The following is a 20,260-nucleotide window of genomic DNA, read 5'->3' on the forward strand; positions in this document are numbered from 1 at the left end:
ACATCCGGCTGTCCTTGACTTTTCTGCAGCAAATATGCTGCAAGAAAAGTCAACCAGTGTATTTGCAGCGTTTTTTCACCATCCATTCAAGTCAATGGGTGGAAAACGCTGGAAAAACGCTGAAAGAAGTGACATGTTCTATGTAAAAAAAAACGCTGCAAACCACAAAATACTGATCACACAAAAACCCAATGTGTGTGCATGAGATTTCGGAAATCTCATAGACTTGGCTGGTACTGTAAAAAGCAGCTGAAAATTAGCCCTGTGTGAACTTTACCCTTAGGGCTCCTTCTCACTTGCTAGAAATACGTCCGAGTCTCGCAGGTTAAAACCCTGCTCTGGTGCCGGCACTCCAGAGCGGAGCATGCGGCCGCACAGTAATACATGGAGCTGCACACTTCGCTCTGGAATGCCTGCGCCAGAGCAGGGTTTTAACTTGCGAGACTCGGACGTATTTCTTTCAAGTGAGAAGGCGCCCTTATAGTTATTAGTTTTTTCACTAATTTTGTCACCCGTATTCAATCTGTGTGTCTTCTGTAAAGAATCTGTTCTTTTTACACAATTTAATAATGAAGGGCTACGTACAGTTTCCTATGTTCTAATGCAGGGATGTCAAACTCAAATACACAGAGGGCCAAACTTAAAAACTTAGTCTTGGGCCTGTCCCACACGTCCAGATAATTCCGGTACCGGAGTTATCTGTGTCTGTGTGCTCACGTGGCACATCAGTGTGGCACAGGTGCGGCAGCCGTGTGCCGACTGGGTACCACACAGACCGTGCAGGAGACAGCGCTAGAGATAAGCGCTGTCCCCTGCATCTGGTGCTGAAGCCGGAATTCATTCCTTCCCAGCAGCGTTCGCTGGAGAGAAGGAATGAAAAATCATTGTTTTTATTTTTTTTTGTGTTTAAAATAAAGATCCTTGTCTCCACCCCCATCCCACCCCCTGTGCGCCCGCCCGCTGGAAATAATATACTCACCCGGCTCCCTCGATGCTTCCTCTCAGCGCCGCAGCTTCTTCCTGTAAGAGCGGTCACTTGGTACCGCTCATTACAGTGATGAATATGCGGCTCCACCCCTATGGGAGGTGGAGCCGCATATTCATCACTGTAATGAGCGGCACCACGTGACTGCTCATACAGGACAAGCTGCGGCGCTGAGAGGAAGCATCGAGGGAGCCGGGTGAGTATTTTATTTCCAGCGGGCGGGCGCACAGGGTGTGGGAGGGGGGTAGTGACAAGGATCTTTATTTTAAACACAAAAAAAACCAAAACAATGATTTTTCATTCCTTCTCTCCAGCGAACGCTGCTGGAGAGAAGAAATGAATGGCGGCTTCAGCACCACGCTGGGGGGACAGCGCTTACTGTAGCGCTGTCTCCTGCACGCCACACAGACTGCACACGGACAGCATCCGTGTGCGGTACGTGTTTTACACGGACCCATTGACTTTAATGGGTCCGTGTGATCCGTGCGCTCCCACGAACACTGACATGTCTCCGTGTTTTTCAACCGGACACACAGTCCGTGAAAACACGCTGACATGTGCAGAGACACATTGATTTTAATGTGTCTACGTGTGTCAGTGTCTCCGGTATGTGAGAAAACTGACACCACACGTACCGGAGCCACTGACGTGTGAAACCGGCCTTGGGCCAACCTTGGTATTTATTGAAAAAAATATTTTCAATTGATGATGTTTTCCGTCCTCCTCAAATATAATGATGAACCTGTTCATATGGAAACAAACTTAAGTTTTGCTTAAACATTGAATCTGAAACCAGCAAAGCTAAAAACTAGTATAACCATATGAGACGCAGGCCGGAAGCGCAGCATTTGTGCAGCATTGTTGTTTTTTTCTCACTTGCCAAATATAATTGCTTTGCGGGCCTAAGGTTAACATCTACGTTCTAATGGATCTAGATGGTAACCTGTATGTCAGGGGTGTCAAACTGCATTCCTCAAGGGCTGCAAACAGGTCATGTTTTCAAAATTTCCTTGTATTGCACAGGTGATAATTTAATCACCTGCACAGAATGATTCCAGCACCTTGTGCAATGAGAAGGAAATCTTGAAAACACTCATGGTTTGAGGCCCTCGAGGAATGCAGTTTGACACCCCTGCTGTATGTAATGAGCAAGTCTTAACTTTATTAAAGTAGTACATGCTGTGATTTTTTTTTTTACCTGCAGAACAGTCTGGTGTAAAATAATTCTTGTGAACTCCCACATTGACTTGCAGTGGTCAGTGTGCTCTCTGCATACCATCACTTTTGCACACTGACATAATGCTTACAGAATATACACTTATCTGAATGATGCCTTATATAGTTTTTTTTCTTTTCCACAAGAAGCTGTTTTTGCTTACTATGTCATTATTATTATTATGTTAATTATGACATTATAATGTCATTTTATTTTTTTATTTCCATGGTCTTATGTTATCAAATGTTGTGTTGCCCATGGGGGTTCAGAATACTCATGACACCCTAGATGAATTCCTTGAGGAATGAAGTTTCTGTAAAGGCTGCCCACTATCTATTCCAGCTAAATCCGTGCTGCTCCCCTTTCGAGCCTGGCTTGTGCCTAAATAGTAATATATTGCCACTGCAGGAAAGCCAGGTAGGCTAGGGTTAAATCCTAGCACTACAGGTCCTAATAAGGTGCACCTGGATAGCCAGGATTAGAACCAGGCTATGTGGTCACTTGTCAGCCAGCTGGAGGAAGCTGAGCACAGTGGGTGGTATTGGAGCAGGAGAGAGTCAGGCCAGAATCTCCATGAGAAGAGACTGCTCGGGCAATGTGCACCAAACTGCAAGTATCACTGCTTCCTATGGACGATCGCTGTTTTGTGTGACCGAACTGGTATTAGCTGTGTTAGTAGCCAGGGTCTGTATTGTTTAGATAGCCCCTGGACAAGGCTAGGGATTTATGTTTGTAACCAGTTGAAATAAACACTATTCCATGTGTGATGTAAGAAACCCTTTGGCTTCAGGTTCCTAGTTAGTGGACCCCAACATCACATATGGGGAACTGCCACGTTCAGTAGAAATTGTACAACAATTAATTCTCCGTTTTCGGCTGTTGACCCTCGTACAAATTAATTGTGTGGGGTAAAAGCAACATTTGTTGGTTAAAAAAACACTTATTTTTTCATAGACCAGTGTTTACAAAAATGTTGTGAACTACTTCTGGGTTTAAAATGCTCATCAAATCCTTAGATTAATCCTTTCAAGGCTTTAGTTTTAAGTATGGGGTCACTTGTGGGGTCTTTCTGCTTATTTGGCACCAAAGAGGCTCTGAAAATGCATTATGGTGACTGCAATTTATTCCAGCCAGTATTGCACTCCAAAAATCAAAAATTTTGGTTTTCCTTCCAAGCAAGCCCTTCTATTTGCCTAAACGGTAGTTTACAACCAAACACAGGGTTTTTGAGACCAATTGCATAATAAATTGTGGGGTCCATTTTATCCTATTGGTCTGTCTGAAAATAAAAAATCTTGGGGTCAAAGCAATTGTTAGGTTGAAAAATGTAATCTGCGTTAATTTCTGTGAAGCTCCAGAAGGGCTAGCAATGTTCCCTTTGGCAGTCCAAATAATTTAAGGGGTGCAGTTTTTACAATGGTATCATTTGGGGGGTTTTCCGATATATAGGCCACTCAAAGTCAAATCAAAAGTCGGAAGCTCCCAACAGAATCGCTTTTCCTTGAAAAAAAATTAATATAAATTGCTGCTTACAATTCCAACATCCTAACAAAATAAAATAATGTTTGAAAAATTTTGCTGATGTAAATTAAACATATGGTAAATATTATTTATTAGCTTGTTTTGTTTGGTATGACTGCCTGGTTTAAGGTTATAATCATTCAGAGCTTGAAAAGTTTGTAATTTTTTTTCATAATATACCATACATAAAGTGCAATACTTAAGTGCTATAGCTATATATAAAGTACAATGTGCCATGGAAAAAAGTCTCCGGATCACTGAAATATGTAGGTAGGAGCATTCCAAAGTTTTTACCACATAAAGTCACACATGTCAGAATGGAAATATGGGGTTTGGTTACGAAGGCCAAAATTGTCTCTGATACTAAGGGATCATAGAGTTCTTATTGTTTACTTTTCATCAAAAACGTTCTTTTCTGTTTATTTAAAGGAAGAAAGAGGAGAGACCACAGCATCCTGTCCACTGTGATTTCATCAAGGCAGTATCTGAGGCTGTATCCATTCCCATTATCGCCAAGTAAGAGAAAGTCATGTAAAGATCCGTTTACACCAACCAATCGGTGTTTAGTCAATGATGGTCAATCGGCTATTTGTTTGCGGGGTAGCGGTGGTTTCAGGGGTGAACATATCATTGAATTGTGGGACTTCCAAGGGGCCATATACTGTTCTTGCACAGGGCCATTTCTTGTCCATATCCACCACAGGCTGGTTTCATAGCCTTTTTACATAGGGAAAAGATCATTCAGTGTGCATAGGCTGCCATTGTTCTCGCCAGCGCAGGACAGTGTGTTGACAATAATGATGGTATTTTGATTGCACAAAATATCATTTCTCCTGACGAACGAGCTTTTTGCTCAGACATGGGGTGTCGGCAGCCTGTTTACACTGCATGATCATCATGGAACGAGGGGTTCTTGGAAAACTGATTCACTATAACCGTGCAGTGTAAATGGACCTTAGCAGTTAGTGTTTCATTCTTAAGCATTCAAAATAGAAAGGTACATTATATACTGACTAGATGGCAGCCCTATTCTAAAGAATCGGGAGTCTAGAATCCATATATACTTTATTTATTCAAATGTAAGAATAATACAATTAATAAATAATAGTAAGAAAGAACAAAAAATGGCTGCACTCACCAGCTCTTGACAATTCTTGACAGTACGGCACATTTCTGATTGGTCGCTCGCGGCAGGCGGCAACCAATCAGAAAAGTGCTGCGCACCACGAAGGCATATATCTTTGTCCACCCTGAGCGGGTGTAGGACGCTGGTGACGTCACTTATCTCCGGACAAAGCCACGGAAGTTGGCACAAATTGCCGGAAGTAGTATTCTAGGCAATTACAGGTCCTTCTCAAAAAATTAGCATATAGTGTTAAATTTCATTATTTACCATAATGTAATGATTACAATTAAACTTTCATATATTATAGATTCATTATCCACCAACTGAAATTTGTCAGGTCTTTTATTGTTTTAATACTGATGATTTTGGCCTACAACTCCTGATAACCCAAAAAACCTGTCTCAATAAATTAGCATATTTCAACCGTCCAATCAAATAAAAGTGTTTTTTAATAACAAACAAAAAAACCATCAAATAATAATGTTCAGTTATGCACTCAATACTTGGTCGGGAATCCTTTGGCAGAAATGACTGCTTCAATGCGGCGTGGCATGGAGGCAATCAGCCTGTGACACTGCTGAGATGTTATGGAGGCCCAGGATGCTTCAATAGCGGCCTTAAGCTCATCCAGAGTGTTGGGTCTTGCGTCTCTCAACTTTCTCTTCACAATATCCCACAGATTCTCTATGGGGTTCAGGTCAGGAGAGTTGGCAGGCCAATTGAGCACAGTAATACCATGGTCAGTAAACCATTTACCAGTGGTTTTGGCACTGTGAGCAGGTGCCAGGAAGCATGAAGTGCTCCAAAATCTCCTGATAGCTAGCTGCATTGACCCTGCCCTTGATGAAACACAGTGGACCAACACCAGCAGCTGACATGGCACCCCACACCATCACTGACTGGGTACTTGACACTGGACTTCAGGCATTTTGGCATTTCCTTCTCCCCAGTCTTCCTCCAGACTCTGGCACCTTGATTTCCGAATGACATGCAAAATTTGCTTTCATCAGAAAAAAGTACTTGGGACCACTTAGCAACAGTCCAGTGCTGCTTCTCTGTAGCCCAGGTCAGGCGCTTCTGCCGCTGTTTATGGTTCAAAAGTGGCTTTACCTGGGGAATGCGGCACCTGTAGCCCATTTCCTGCACACGCCTGTGCACGGTGGCTCTGGATGTTTCCACACCAGACTCAGTCCACTGCTTCCTCAGGTTCCCCAAGGTCTGGAATCGGTCCTTCTCCACAATCTTCCTCAGGGTCCGGTCACCTCTTCTCGTTGTACAGCGTTTTCTGCCACATTGTTTCCTTCCAACAGACTTACAATTGAGGTGCCTTGATACAGCACTCTGGGAACAGCCTATTTGTTGAGAAATTTCTTTCTGGGTCTTACGCTCTTGCTTGAGGGTGTCAATGATGGCCTTCTTTACATCTGTCAGGTCGCTAGTCTTACCCATGATGGGGGTTTTGAGTAATGAACCAGGCAGGGAGTTTTTAAAAGCCTCAGGTATCTTTTGCATGTGTTTAGAGTTAATTAGTTGATTCAGAAGATTAGGGTAATAGGTCGTTTAGAGAACCTTTTCTTGATATGCTAATTTATTGAGACAGGTTTTTTGGGTTATCAGGAGTTGTAGGCCAAAATCATCAGTATTAAAACAATAAAAGACCTGACAAATTTCAGTTGGTGGATAATGAATCTATAATATATGAAAGTTTAATTGTAATCATTACATTATAGTAAATAATGAAATTTAACACTATATGCTAATTTTTTGAGAAGGACCTGTATATATTAGATTTTAATGTTATCAGTGTTTACCTTTGAACGTTTATATTGTATTGTCCTGTCACCAGCCATGTGTACGATTATCGGCCGAAAGCCTCTCTGGAACCAATAATCACCCCATGTAAAGGTATCTTTATAAGTTAAAGATTCAGAATACTATGACTTTTATCATATCCTGAACAGTCAAGTTTTTTATGAACCGTTAAGGTTTTCTGGTTGAAGTAAAAAAAACTCTGAGTGTTTACAGTTTGAAACCATAAAATGTTGAAAAATTATGTCATTCTTGAGTATATCACTCAATGGTGCTCATAAACGTGTCAAATTTGATCTATAATATACTTTAATATACGTTACTTTAATCTTTAATATACTTAAGAACAGGGCCCCAGACATCACACAGGGGGTCTGAAACACCGCACAGTGGTCCAAAATATCGCTGTGCTCTGCCTGGGGCCCCATATGCTGCCTGGGGCCCCTGTGCTCTGCCTGGGGCCCCATATGCTGCCTGGGGCCCCTGTGCTCTGCCTGGGGCCCCTGTGCTCTACCTGGGGCCCCATGTTCTGCCTGGGGCCCCTGTGCTCTGCCTGGGGCCACTGTGCTCTGCCTGGGGCCCCATATGCTGCCTGGGGCCCCTGTGCTCTGCCTGGGGCCCCATATGCTGCCTGGGGCCCCTGTGCTCTACCTGGGACCACTGTGCTCTGCCTGGGGCCCCATATGCTGCCTGGGGCCACTGTGCTCTGCCTGGGGCCCCATAGGCTGCCTGGGGCCCCTGTGCTCTGCCTGGGACCACTGTGCTCTGCCTGGGGCCCCATAGGCTGCCTGGGGCCTCTGTGCTCTGCCTGGGACCACTGTGCTCTGCCTGGGGCCCCATATGCTGCCTGGGGCCCCTGTGCTCTGCCTGGGGCCCCTGTGCTCTGCCTGGGGCCCCATATGCTGCCTGGGGCCCCTGTGCTCTGCCTGGGGCCCCATGTTCTGCCTGGGGCCCCTGTGCTCTGCCTGGGACCACTGTGCTCTGCCTGAGGCCCCATATGCTGCCTGGGGCCCCTGTGCTCTGCCTGAGGCCCCATATGCTGCCTGGGGCCCCTGTGCTCTGCCTGGGGCCCCTGTGCTCTGCCTGGGGCCCCATATGCTGCCTGGGGCCCCATATGCTGCCTGGGGCCCCTGTGCTCTGCCTGGGGCCCCTGTGCTCTGCCTGGGGCCCCATATGCTGCCTGGGGCCCCTGTGCTCTGCCTGGGGCCCCTGTGCTCTGCCAGGGGCCCCATGTTCTGCCTGGGGCCCCTGTGCTCTGCCTGGGGCCACTGTGCTCTGCCTGGGGCCCCATATGCTGCCTGGGGCCCCTGTGCTCTGCTTGGGGCCCCATATGCTCTGCCTGGGGCCCCTGTGCTCTGCCTGGGGCCCCTGTGCTCTGCCTGGGGCCCCTGTGCTCTGCCTGGGGCCCCATATGCTGCCTGGGGTTCCATATGCTGCCTGGGGCCCCTGTGCTCTGCCTGGGGCCCCATATGCTGCCTGGGGCCACTGTGCTCTGCCTGGGGCCACTGTGCTCTGCCTGGGGCCCCATATGCTGCCTGGGGCCCCTGTGCTCTGCCTGGGTGTAGGACACTGGTGACGTCACTTATCTCCAGACATTAGCTCCGGACATTAGCTCCGGACAAAGCCACGGAAGTTGGCACAAATTGCAGGAAGTAGTATTCTAGGCAATTATATATTAGATGGGCATTTCCTGAAGGAAATACATGGTGCTTGAACAGCGCTACCAGCTTTACAGCAGCACTTTTCACACACGGGACTGGGGGGCACGCTTACTTTTGCACCCGGGGCCGGGGGCGCGCTTACTTTTGCACCCGGGGGCGCACTTACTTTTGCACCCAGGGGCGCATGTTGTGAAATTGGATTTTGGGCTCCCCCGGTGGCCACTGGTGGAATTGAACTGGTCCTCGGCTTTGTGTTGGGGACTTGGTGTGGTTGTCTTCTCGTTTTGTCCCTATGAGGGTTTCTTCTCCTAAGTTTAAGCCTCGGTTCATCGGCCCGTACAAGATATTGGAGGTTCTTAACCCTGTGTCCTTCCGTTTGGACCTCCCTGCATCTTTTTCTATTCATAATGTTTTTCATCGGTCATTGTTGCGCAGGTATGAGGTACCGGTTGTGCCTTCCGTTGAGTCTCCTGCTCCGGTGTTGGTTGAGGGCGAGTTGGAGTACGTGGTGGAAAAAATCTTGGACTCCCGTGTTTCCAGACGGAAACTCCAGTATCTGGTCAAATGGAAGGGATACGGTCAGGAGGATAATTCTTGGGTGACTGCCTCTGATGTTCATGCCTCCGATCTGGTCCGTGCCTTTCATAGGGCTCATCCTGATCGCCCTGGTGGTTCTGGTGAGGGTTCGGTGCCCCCTCCTTGAGGGGGGGGTACTGTTGTGAAATTGGATTTTGGGCTCCCCCGGTGGCCACTGGTGGAATTGAACTGGTGTGCATCATCCCCTCTGTTCACCTGCTTCCATCAGGATGTGGGAGTCACTATTTAACCTTGCTCCTCTGTCACTTCCATGCCGGTCAACATTGTAATCAGAAGCCCTTCTGTGCATGTTCCTGCTGCTAGACAACTCCCAGATAAGTTGGACTTTAGTCCTCGTTTGTTTTTGCATTTTGTTCCAGTTCACAGCTGTAGTTTTGTTTCTGTGTCTGGAAAGCTCTTGTGATCTGAAATTGCCACTCTGATGTTATGAGTTAATACTAGAGTCTTAAAGTAATTTCAGGATGGTATTTTTGATAGGGTTTTCAGCTGACCATGAAAGTGCCCTTTCTGTCTTCCTGCTATCTAGTAAGCGGACCTCAATTTTGCTAAACCTATTTTCATACTACGTTTGTCATTTCATCTAAAATCACCGCCAATATATGTGGGGGCCTCTGTCTGCCTATCGGGGAAATTTCTCTAGAGGTGAGCCAGGACTATATTTTCCTCTGCCAGGATTAGTTAGTCCTCCGGCCGGCGCTGGGCGTCTAGGGATAAAAAACGTAGGCAACGCTACCCGGCTACTGTTAGTTGTGCGGCAGGTTTAGTTCATGGTCAGTTTAGTTTCCATCCTTCCAAGAGCTAGTACTTATGTTTGCTGGGCTATGTTCTCTTGCCATTGAGAACCATAACAGGCGCACTTACTTTTGCACCCGGGGGCGCACTTACTTTTGCACCCGGGGGCGCACTTACTTTTGCACCCGGGGGCGCACTTACTTTTGCACCCGGGGGCGCACTTACTTTTGCACCCGGGGGCGCACTTACTTTTGCACCCGGGGGCGCACTTACTTTTGCACCCGGGGGCGCACTTACTTTTGCACCCGGGGGCGCACTTACTTTTGCACCCGGGGGCGCACTTACTTTTGCACCCGGGGGCGCACTTACTTTTGGGGCCGCACTTACTTTTGGTGGGCGGGGCTCCTCGGCCTCCGATTTGGTTGGTGGGGCCCCTCGTCCTCCGATTTGGTGGGTGGGGCCCCTCGGCCTCCGATTTGGTGGTCGGGGACTCTTGGCCTCCGATTTGGTTGGTGGGGCCCCTCGTCCTCCGATTTGGTGGGTGGGGCCCCTCGGCCTCCGATTTGGTGGGCAGGGACCCTCGGCCTCCGATTTGGTGGTCGGGGACCCTCGGCCTCCGCTTTGGTGGGCGGGGCCCCTCGGCCTCCGATTTGGTGGGCGGGGTCCCTCGGCCTCCGATTTGGTGTGCGGGGACCCTCGGCCTCCGCTTTCGTGGGCGGGGCCCCTCGACCTTCGATTTGGTGGGCGGGGACCCTCGGCCTCCGATTTGGTGGTCGGGGACCCTCGGCCTCCGCTTTGGTGGGCGGGGCCCCTCGGCCTCCGATTTGGTGGGCGGGGTCCCTCGGCCTCCGATTTGGTGTGCGGGGACCCTCGGCCTCCGCTTTCGTGGGCGGGGCCCCTCGACCTTCGATTTGGTGGGCGGGGCTCCTCGGCCTCCGATTTGGATGGTGTGGACCCTCGGCCTCCGATTTGGTGGGCGGGGACCCTCGGCCTCCGATTTGGTGGGCGGGGCCCCTCGGCCTCCGATGTGGTGGGCGGGGCCCCTCGGCCTCCGATGTGGAGGGCGGGGACCCCCGGCCTCCGATTTGGTGGGCGGGGACCCTCGGCCTCCGATTTGGTGGGCGGGGACCCTCGGCCTCCGATTTGGTGGGCGGGGACCCTCGGCCTCCGATTTGGTGGGCGGGGACCCTCGGCCTCCGATTTGGTGGGCGGGGACCCTCGGCCTCCGATTTGGTGGGCGGGGACCCTCGGCCTCCGATGTGGTGGGCGGGGACCCTCGGCCTCCGCTTTGGTGGGCGGGGCCGGGCCCCTCGGCCTCCGCTTTGGTGGGCGGGGCCGGGCCCCTCGGCCTCCGCTTTGGTGGGCGGGGCTCCTTGGCCTCCGATTTGGTTGGCTGGGCCCCTCGGCCTCCGATTTGGTGTGTGCTCTGCCTGAGGCCACTGTGCTCTGCCTGGGGCCCCATATGCTGCCTGGGGCCCCATATGCTGCCTGGGGCCCCTGTGCTCTGCCTGGGGCCCCATGTTCTGCCTGGGGCCCCTGTGCTCTGCCTGGGGCCACTGTGCTCTGCCTGGGTGTAGGACACTGGTGACGTCACTTATCTCCGGACATTAGCTCCGGACATTAGCTCCGGACAAAGCCACGGAAGTTGGCACAAATTGCAGGAAGTAGTATTCTAGGCAATTATATATTAGATGTGTTTCACATTGTCACTGTTACTGTTTGCTGTCAGTCAATGAGAACATTCCTCTTCATATACAGAATTAGTAAATCCTACTCTTGCTTTTCGCTAAGAAGTAGAAGTAAAGCGGTTTGTAAACTTTAGTTAAACTAATTAAACTTTATAAACTGAGAATTGTTATAGATTTCTACACTTTCCAGTAAGTAACAAAGTACATTCCTTTCCCCAAAAATGCATACAAAGATGTGTCTGTGCATAATAATAATTTTTATTTTTAGATATAGTGCTAACATATTCTGCAGCGCTTACAGTTTGCACACATTATCATCGCTGTCCCCGATGGGGCTCACAATCTAAGTTCCCTATCAGTATGTTTCTTCTCCTGACTTGCCTTACCTAATTCTTTAGCTGTATAGTAGAGCTGTCCTTAAGTTTCCCAACCTTTGATAGGAATGAAATGCAGCATGACGCCCCCATAGCCTCCCAATGCGCAGCATGACGCCCCCATAGCCTCCCAATGTGCAGCATGACGCCCCCATAGCTTCCCAATATGCAGCATGTCGCCCCCATAGCCTCCCAATGTGCAGCATGATGCCCCCATAGCCTCCCAATGTGCAGCATGACGCCCCCATAGCCTCCCAATGTGCAGCATGACGCCCCCATAGCCTCCCAATGTGCAGCATGACGCCCCCATAGCCTCCCAATGTGCAGCATGACGCCCCCATAGCCTCCCAATGTGCAGCATGACGCCCCCATAGCCTCCCAATGTGCAGCATGACGCCCCCATAGCCTCCCAATGTGCAGCATGACGCCCCCATAGCCTCCCAATGTGCAGCATGACGCCCCCATAGCCTCCCAATGTGCAGCATGACGCCCCCATAGCCTCCCAATGTGCAGCATGACGCCCCCATAGCCTCCCAATGTGCAGCATGACGCCCCCATAGCCTCCCAATGTGCAGCATGATGCCCCATAGCCTCCCAATGCGCAGCATGACACCCCATAGCCTCCCAATGCCCATCATGACGCCCCCATAGCCTTCCCATATGCAGCACCATGTCACCCCCATATGCAGCACCATGTCACTCCCTTATGCAGCACCATGTGCAGTATGTCTCCCCCATATGCAGCACCATGTGCAGTGTTTTACCCCCATATGCAGCACCATGTGCAGTGTTTTACCCCCATATGCAGCACCATATGCAGCTTGTCTTCCCCCATGTGCAGCACCATGTCACCCCCATATGCAGCACCATGTGCAGCATGTCACCCCCATATGCAGCACCATGTGCAGCATCTCACCCCCATATGCAGCACCATGTGCAGCATGTCACCCCCATATGCAGCACCATGTGCAGCATGTCAACCCCCTTATGCAGCACCATGTGCAGCATGTCAACCCCATATGCAGCACCATGTGCAGCATGTCACCCCCATATGCAGCACCATGTGCAGCATGTCACCCCCATATGAAGCACCATGTGCAGCATGTCACTCCCATATGCAGCACCATGTGCAGCATGTCACTCCCATATGCAGCACCATGTGCAGCATGTCACCCTCATATGCAGCACCATGTGCATCATGTCACCCCCATATACTACATGGTGGTGCTGCATGACACCCCTTTAGCCTCCCCATGCCCACTCAAACATCCCATACACATGAAAAAAACAAAACACCACATACTCACCTCGGTTCCATTCCTCTGTGCTCTGCTTCTCTACCTGCCTCCAGTGTGCCGACTCTCCGCAGTACACAGCTGACTCAATGAAATGACGTCATCTCGTCAGCTGTTTCACACACTGATTGGTGGAGGCCCCTCCTCCCCCAAAAAAGTCCATGCAGATGGAGACAGCGAGTGGGCGGATACGGTGGAATTGTATTAAGCACTAGTGAGTGGCTTCCTTGCGGTAACATGAAAAATGGGTGGATTACCTATTTTATCCTCTTGGCGTCTTTGAAAACCTGAAGCTGTTAATTGAAGCTCAAAAGACTGAGCATATTTTCAGCAAGTGCAGATGTTAATTCTTTTTAGCATTTAATTAGCGCTTTTTTAGGCCGGGTACGTAACAGATTTGCCCTTAATAGATGTTGTGTGCATATACTCCATTCTTTGTTTTATCAGTAGGGAACATGACCACTTTGTTTGGGCAGCATGAATTCCAAATACATGAGACAAAATAGGAATAGATAAACGGGGGAGATTATGGGGTGGAATTGCTGGAATGTTTTTTTGCTTAGCTCATTTTCTGTATTTAGTGTTCCTTTAATTAACTGAAATGCATCACTCCATAAATAATAATAATTTTATTTATATAGCGCCAACATATTCCGCAGCGCTTTACAACTTATAGAGGGGACTTATACAGACAATAGACATTACAGCATAACAGAAATCACAGTTCAAAACAGATACCAGTAGGAATGAGGGCCCTGCTCGCAAGCTTACAATCTATGGTACAAGACCTGTCGGTGAGACAATTTATATTAGTCTTTGGAGGTGTCATGCAGTGCCTTGGGACTGTGGGCATTAGCCTGGTCCCTAGAACTAGGGGCGCCCTGGTCTATCTTTGTCCCCCGTATTACTCCTGAAGGTACAGACACTGTGTTCACATGCCTTGCTATGCTCTTAAATCAACCCTTATCTGTCCCCTTCCCCACACAGGGAAGTGGGAAGCTAAAGTGTATAGGAATGCACTAGCCAGACAAACAAGGTGAGATGGGCAGGGATAAATGAAAATAACAATCATAAAAATACACTCGCCAAGCAACAGAGTTGAAAACATGGTAGTTAAAGGAATGAAACCCCAAACATGAGAGGATGAGAATGTGCACACAAACAAAACTCCAAGCAACAATCTCCTGAACAATTTAATCAAAATATAACAAAGCCTATGTTAGGCAGCTTTCAAAGAATGATCCATTAGAAAAAAGCTAGTGCCTTAAAAATTCAACATTTTATTGAGGTCAGGTTAAAATGAGTTTTTGATAAAAAAAATAACAACAGAAATATAGTAAAACCGTGGAGATAGCGTATGCAAAAGATAGAATGGACCACACCAATATGGAAAGATGCCAAGATTTACCAAGATAAATATAGCTACAAATGCTGAGTGGAATAATATAAAATGAAGGTATACATATATACGAAATAAATGCTCATATCAAAAAGGGTAAACAGGCCCCTTTAGTGGTCATAGTGACCTATAAAGTGCATGAAACCTCCAAATCGTTCATCTAATAGTTAATAACCAGTAGGAACAACAGATATTATATCATAGCATGTGCCAAGGTGAAGAAAGTAGAAAAGCCGGTTTAGAGGCTAATGTTGAGAAGAAAAAAAGCCATATGTAGCTAAAGGTAACCAGGATTAGAGGTATAACGCTAGTAGCATAGGCATATTACCTGTGAGGTGTGGACCAGGAACCCCGACGCGCGTTTCGCGTACAGCTTTATCGAGGGGTTCTGCTGCATATGTTAGGGTCTGGGAAGCTTATATATCATGTATGCCCGGCATTGGTGGCAGCGGCTGTGTGCGGCGCTTCCGCCAGAAGAGTCCGCCTAACATCACTGGGTCTCGGCGTCATGTGATTCTGATGCTCCTCCCCACCTGACACGTCAGAGCGGGGAGGCCGAACCAGACACATGAAGACGCGTTGCCCCGGCAACGCTCCTGCAGGACATCCGGATGGAGCGCACACCGCTGGAAAGGAGGGATAGGTAATGTATAAAAGAAGTGTGCAAAATGATGCGGGTAGTGTAAAAGAGGTAGTGGAATGTGCTAAATGCAATTGGGAGTAAAAAAAAAAAGAAAGGAAAGACAAAAAAGGGATGATATGGGGATATGCGCAAGTGGATAAGGTAGACTCTACATACGTATGTATAGATATGTGCGAGGGGATAAGGTAGACTCTACATATATATGTAAATGAGCGATTACAAGGCTATATGGTGAAGGTAAAAAAAAAAAAAAAAAATTATTTTGTACATGATATTGAACCATAATATAAATATAGAAAAATGGTTCGCAAATGACAAACATATGGTGCATAGTGTATAAAAGGTTATTAGAAACTACATGGGTATTTCCTGAAGGAACTACAGATAGTGCTTTGGAATGGTGCCCGGGCTGCCCCTGCAAGACTTTCACACTTGGGTGCCCCTCAGGCGCTGGTTTGGTAGTTGTAGCCCCTCAGGGTTGAGGCCACTCTGGGTCCGATTTGGTGGGCCGGGTCACTCTGGGTCCGATTTGGTGGGCCGGGTCACTCTGGGTCCGATTTGGTGGCCCGGGTCACTCTGGGTCCGATTTGGTGGCCCGGGTCACTCTGGGTCCGATTTGGTGGCCCGGGTCACTCTGGGTCTGATTTGGTGGCCCGGGTCACTCTGGGTCCGATTTGGTGGCCCGGGTCACTCTGGGTCCGATTTGGTGGCCCGGGTCACTCTGGGTCCGATTTGGCGGGCGGCGCCACTCTGGGTCCGATTTGGCGTTCGGCGCCACTCTGGGTCCGATTTGGCGTTCGGCGCCACTCTGGGTCCGATTTGGCGGGCGGCGCCACTCTGGGTCCGATTTGGCGGGCGGCGCCACTCTGGGTCCGATTTGGCGGGCGGCGCCACTCTGGGTCCGATTTGGCGGGCGGCGCCACTCTGGGTCCGATTTGGCGGGCGGCGCCACACTGGGTCCGATTTGGCGGGCGGTGCCACTCTGGGTCCGATTTGGCGGGCGGCGCCACTCTGGGTCCGATTTGGCGGGCGGCGCCACTCTGGGTCCGATTTGGCGGGCGGCGCCACTCTGGGTCCGATTTGGCGGGCGGCGCCACTCTGGGTCCGATTTGGCGTTCGGCGCCACTCTGGGTCCGATTTGGCGTTCGGCGCCACTCTGGGTCCGATTTGGCGTTCGGCGCCACTCTGGGTCCGATTTGGCGGGCGGCGCCACTCTGGGTCCGATTTGGCGGGCGGCGCCACTCTGGCTCCGATTTGGCGGGCGGCGCCACTCTGGGTCCGATTTGGCGGGCGGCGCCACTCTGGGTCCGGTTTGGCGGGCGGCGCCACTCCGGGTCCGATTCGGCGGCCGGCGCCACTCTGGCGGGCGGCGCCACTTCGGGTCCGATTTGGCGGGCGGCGCCACTTCGGGTCCGATTTGGCGGGCGGCGCCACTCTGGGTCCGATTTGGCGGGCGGCGCCACTCTGGGTCCGATTTGGCGGGCGGCGCCACTCTGGGTCCGATTTGGCGGGCGGTGCCACTCTGGGTCCGATTTGGCGGGCGGCGCCACTCTGGGTCCGATTTGGCGGGCGGCGCCACTCGGGATCCGATTTGGCGGGCGGCGCCACTCTGGGTCCGATTTGGCGGGCGGCGCCACTCTGGGTCCGATTTGGCGGGCGGCGCCACTCCGGGTCCGATTCGGCGGCCGGCGCCACTCTGGCGGGCGGCGCCACTTCGGGTCCGATTTGGCGGGCGGCGCCACTTCGGGTCCGATTTGGCGGGCGGCGCCACTCGGTCCGATTTGGCGGGCGGCGCCACTCTGGGTCCGATTTGGCGGGCGGCGCCACTCTGGGTCCGATTTGGCGGGCGGCGCCACTCCGGGTCCGATTCGGCGGCCGGCGCCACTCTGGCGGGCGGCGCCACTTCGGGTCCGATTTGGCGGGCGGCGCCACTTCGGGTCCGATTTGGCGGGCGGCGCCACTCGGTCCGATTTGGCGGGCGGCGCCACTCTGGGTCCGATTTGGCGGGCGGCGCCACTCTGGGTCCGATTTGGCGGGCGGCGCCACTCTGGGTCCGATTTGGCGTTCGGCGCCACTCTGGGTCCGAATTGGCGGGCGGCGCCACTCTGGGTCCGATTTGGCGGGCGGCGCCACTCTGGGTCCGATTTGACGGGCGGCGCCACTCTGGGTCCGATTTGGCGGGCGGCGCCACTCTGGGTCCGATTTGGCGGGCGGCGCCACTCTGGGTCCGATTTTGCGGGCGGCGCCACTCTGGGTCCGATTTTGCGGGCGGCGCCACTCTGGGTCCGATTTGGCGGGCGGCGCCACTCTGGGTCCGATTTGGCGGGCGGCGCCACACTGGGTCCGATTTGGCGGGCGGCGCCACTCTGGGTCCGATTTGGTGGGCGGCGCCACTCTGGGTCCGATTTGGCGGGCGGCGCCACTCTGGGTCCGATTTGGCGTTCGGCGCCACTCTGGGTCCGATTTGGCGGGCGGCGCCACTCTGGGTCCGATTTGGCGTTCGGCGCCACTCTGGGTCCGATTTGGCGTTCGGCGCCACTCTGGGTCCGATTTGGCGTTCGGCGCCACTCTGGGTCCGATTTGGCGGGCGGCGTCACTCTGGGTCCGATTTGGCGGTCGGCGCCTCTGGGTCCGATTTGGCGGGCGGCGCCACTCTGGGTCCGATTTGGCGGGCGGCGCCACTCTGGGTCCGATTTTGCGGGCGGCGCCACTCTGGGTCCGATTTGGTGAGTGGGGCAATAATTATAACTAGATGGGTATTTCCTGAAGGAACTACAGATAGTGCTTTGGAATGGTGCCCGGGCTGCCCCTGCAAGACTTTCACACTTGGGTGCCCCTCAGGCGCCGGTTTGGTAGTTGTAGCCCCTCAGGGTTGAGGCCACTCCGGGTCAGATTTGGTGGGCCGGGTCACTCTGGGTCCGATTTGGTGGGCCGGGTCACTCTGGGTCCTATTTGGTGGCCCGGGTCACTCTGGGTCCGATTTGGTGGCCCGGGTCTCTCTGGGTCCGATTTGGTGGGCCGGGTCACTCTGGGTCCGATTTGGTGGGCCCGGTCACTCTGGGTCCGATTTGGTGGGCCGGTTCACTCTGGGTCCGATTTGGTGGGCCGGGTCACTCTGGGTCCGATTTGGTGGGCCGGGTCACTCTGGGTCCGATTTGGTGGGCCGGGGCACTCTGGGTCCGATTTGGTGGCCCGGGTCACTCTGGGTCCGATTTGGTGGCCCGGGTCACTCTGGGTCCGATTTTGTGCCCGGGTCACTCTGGGTCCGATTTGGTGGCCCGGGTCACTCTGGGTCCGATTTGGTGGCCCGGGTCACTCTGGGTCCGATTTGGTGGCCAGGGTCACTCTGGGTCCGATTTGGTGGCCCGGGTCACTCTGCGTCCGATTTGGTGGCCCGGGTCACTCTGCGTCCGATTTGGTGGCCCGGGTCACTCTGCGTCCGATTTGGTGGGCCGGGTCACTCTGGGTCCGATTTGGTGGGCCGGGTCACTCTGGGTCCGATTTGGTGGGCCGGGTCACTCTGGGTCCGATTTGGTGGGCCGGGTCACTCTGGGTCCGATTTGGAGGGCCGGGTCACTCTGGGTCCGATTTGGAGGGCCGGGTCACTCTGGGTCCGATTTGGAGGGCCGGGTCACTCTGGGTCCGATTTGGCGGGCCGGGTCACTCTGGGTCCGATTTGGCGGGCCAGGTCACTCTGGGTCCGATTTGGCGGGCCGGGTCACTCTGGGTCCGATTTGGCGGGCCGGGTCACTCTGGGTCCGATTTGGCGGGCCGGGTCACTCTGGGTCCGATTTGGCGGGCCGGGTCACTCTGGGTCCGATTTGGCGGGCCGGGTCACTCTGGGTCCGATTTGGCGGGCCGGGTCACTCTGGGTCCGATTTGGCGGGCCGGGTCACTCTGGGTCCGATTTGGTGGCCCGGGTCACTCTGGGTCCGATTTGGTGGCCCGGGTCACTCTGACTGACAGCAGGACAAGGGAATGGCTAATAACAGAGATAAATAGACTGACAGCAGGACGGGGATTGGCTGATAACAGAGAGAAATAGACTGACAGCAGGACAGGGGAATGGCTGATAACAGAGAGAAATAGACTGACAGCAGGATGGGCGAATGGCTGATAACAGAGAGAATAGACTGATAGCAGGACGGGGAATGGCTGATAACAGAGAATAGACTGACAGCAGGACAGGGGAATGGCTGATAACAGAGAGAAATAGACTGACAGCAGTACGGGTAATGGCTGATAACAGAGAGAATAATTGCGGGAAAAAAGCCTAATAAGAATAAATAGACTGACAGCAGGACAGGGGAATGGCTGATAACAGAGAGGAGCTGATATTATCTGACTGACAAAACCTGTTTCCTAGTGGGCTCGTAGGCGTTGGCATAGTAACTGCGTCTGACTGCGCATATCAATGAGCTAATCAGCCAGGTGGCAGTTTTGAAATTGCCTCAGAAACCAGGCCATTATACCCTATGAGGAAATTTCCCTATTGAAATGCATTGAGCAATGCTTTCCAATGGGGGGAAAACAATTTTCAAACGCAAATTGCGCCAAAACTACAAATCCGATCGACACGAAAAATACTTAGCACACCTCTCGTGGATGCTGGCTTCGAAGTGACACCTCACTGGAGTCTGTGCGTTTAGCGGTTCGGGCCGCATTAATTGCGGAAAAAAGCCTAATAATAATAACTAGATGGGTATTTCCTGAAGGAACTACAGATAGTGCTTTGGAATGGTGCCCGGGCTGCCCCTGCAAGACTTTCACACTTGGGTGCCCCTCAGGCGCTGGTTTGGTAGTTGTAGCCCCTCAGGGTTGAGGCCACTCTGGGTCCGATTTGGTGGGCCGGGTCACTCTGGGTCCGATTTGGTGGGCCGGGTCACTCTGGGTCCGATTTGGTGGCCCGGGTCACTCTGGGTCCGATTTGGTGGCCCGGGTCACTCTGGGTCCGATTTGGTGGCCCGGGTCACTCTGGGTCTGATTTGGTGGCCCGGGTCACTCTGGGTCCGATTTGGTGGCCCGGGTCACTCTGGGTCCGATTTGGTGGCCCGGGTCACTCTGGGTCCGATTTGGCGGGCGGCGCCACTCTGGGTCCGGTTTGGCGGGCGGCGCCACTCTGGGTCCGATTTGGCGGGCGGCGCCACTCTGGGTCCGATTTGGCGGGCCGGGTCTCTCTGGGTCCGATTTGGTGGGCTGGGTCACTCTGGGTCC

The 20,260-nt window shown here is 52.1% G+C and overlaps 1 protein-coding gene across 6 annotated transcripts in view; it reads left to right on the forward strand.

The window, feature by feature from the left end:
* Positions 1-20,260, forward strand: part of DUS2 (dihydrouridine synthase 2) — a 569,010-nt gene that overhangs the window by 288,415 nt on the left and 260,335 nt on the right. For all 6 annotated transcript variants that reach the window (XM_077288143.1, XM_077288137.1, XM_077288139.1 and 3 more), the window contains one exon: positions 4,152-4,238. In XM_077288143.1, the coding sequence (XP_077144258.1) occupies positions 4,152-4,238 (87 nt within the window). The remainder of the gene's footprint in view (positions 1-4,151; positions 4,239-20,260) is intronic.

The sequence above is a fragment of the Ranitomeya variabilis genome, chromosome 2 (genome assembly GCF_051348905.1).
Source record: "Ranitomeya variabilis isolate aRanVar5 chromosome 2, aRanVar5.hap1, whole genome shotgun sequence".
NCBI classification, from domain to species: domain Eukaryota; kingdom Metazoa; phylum Chordata; class Amphibia; order Anura; family Dendrobatidae; genus Ranitomeya; species Ranitomeya variabilis.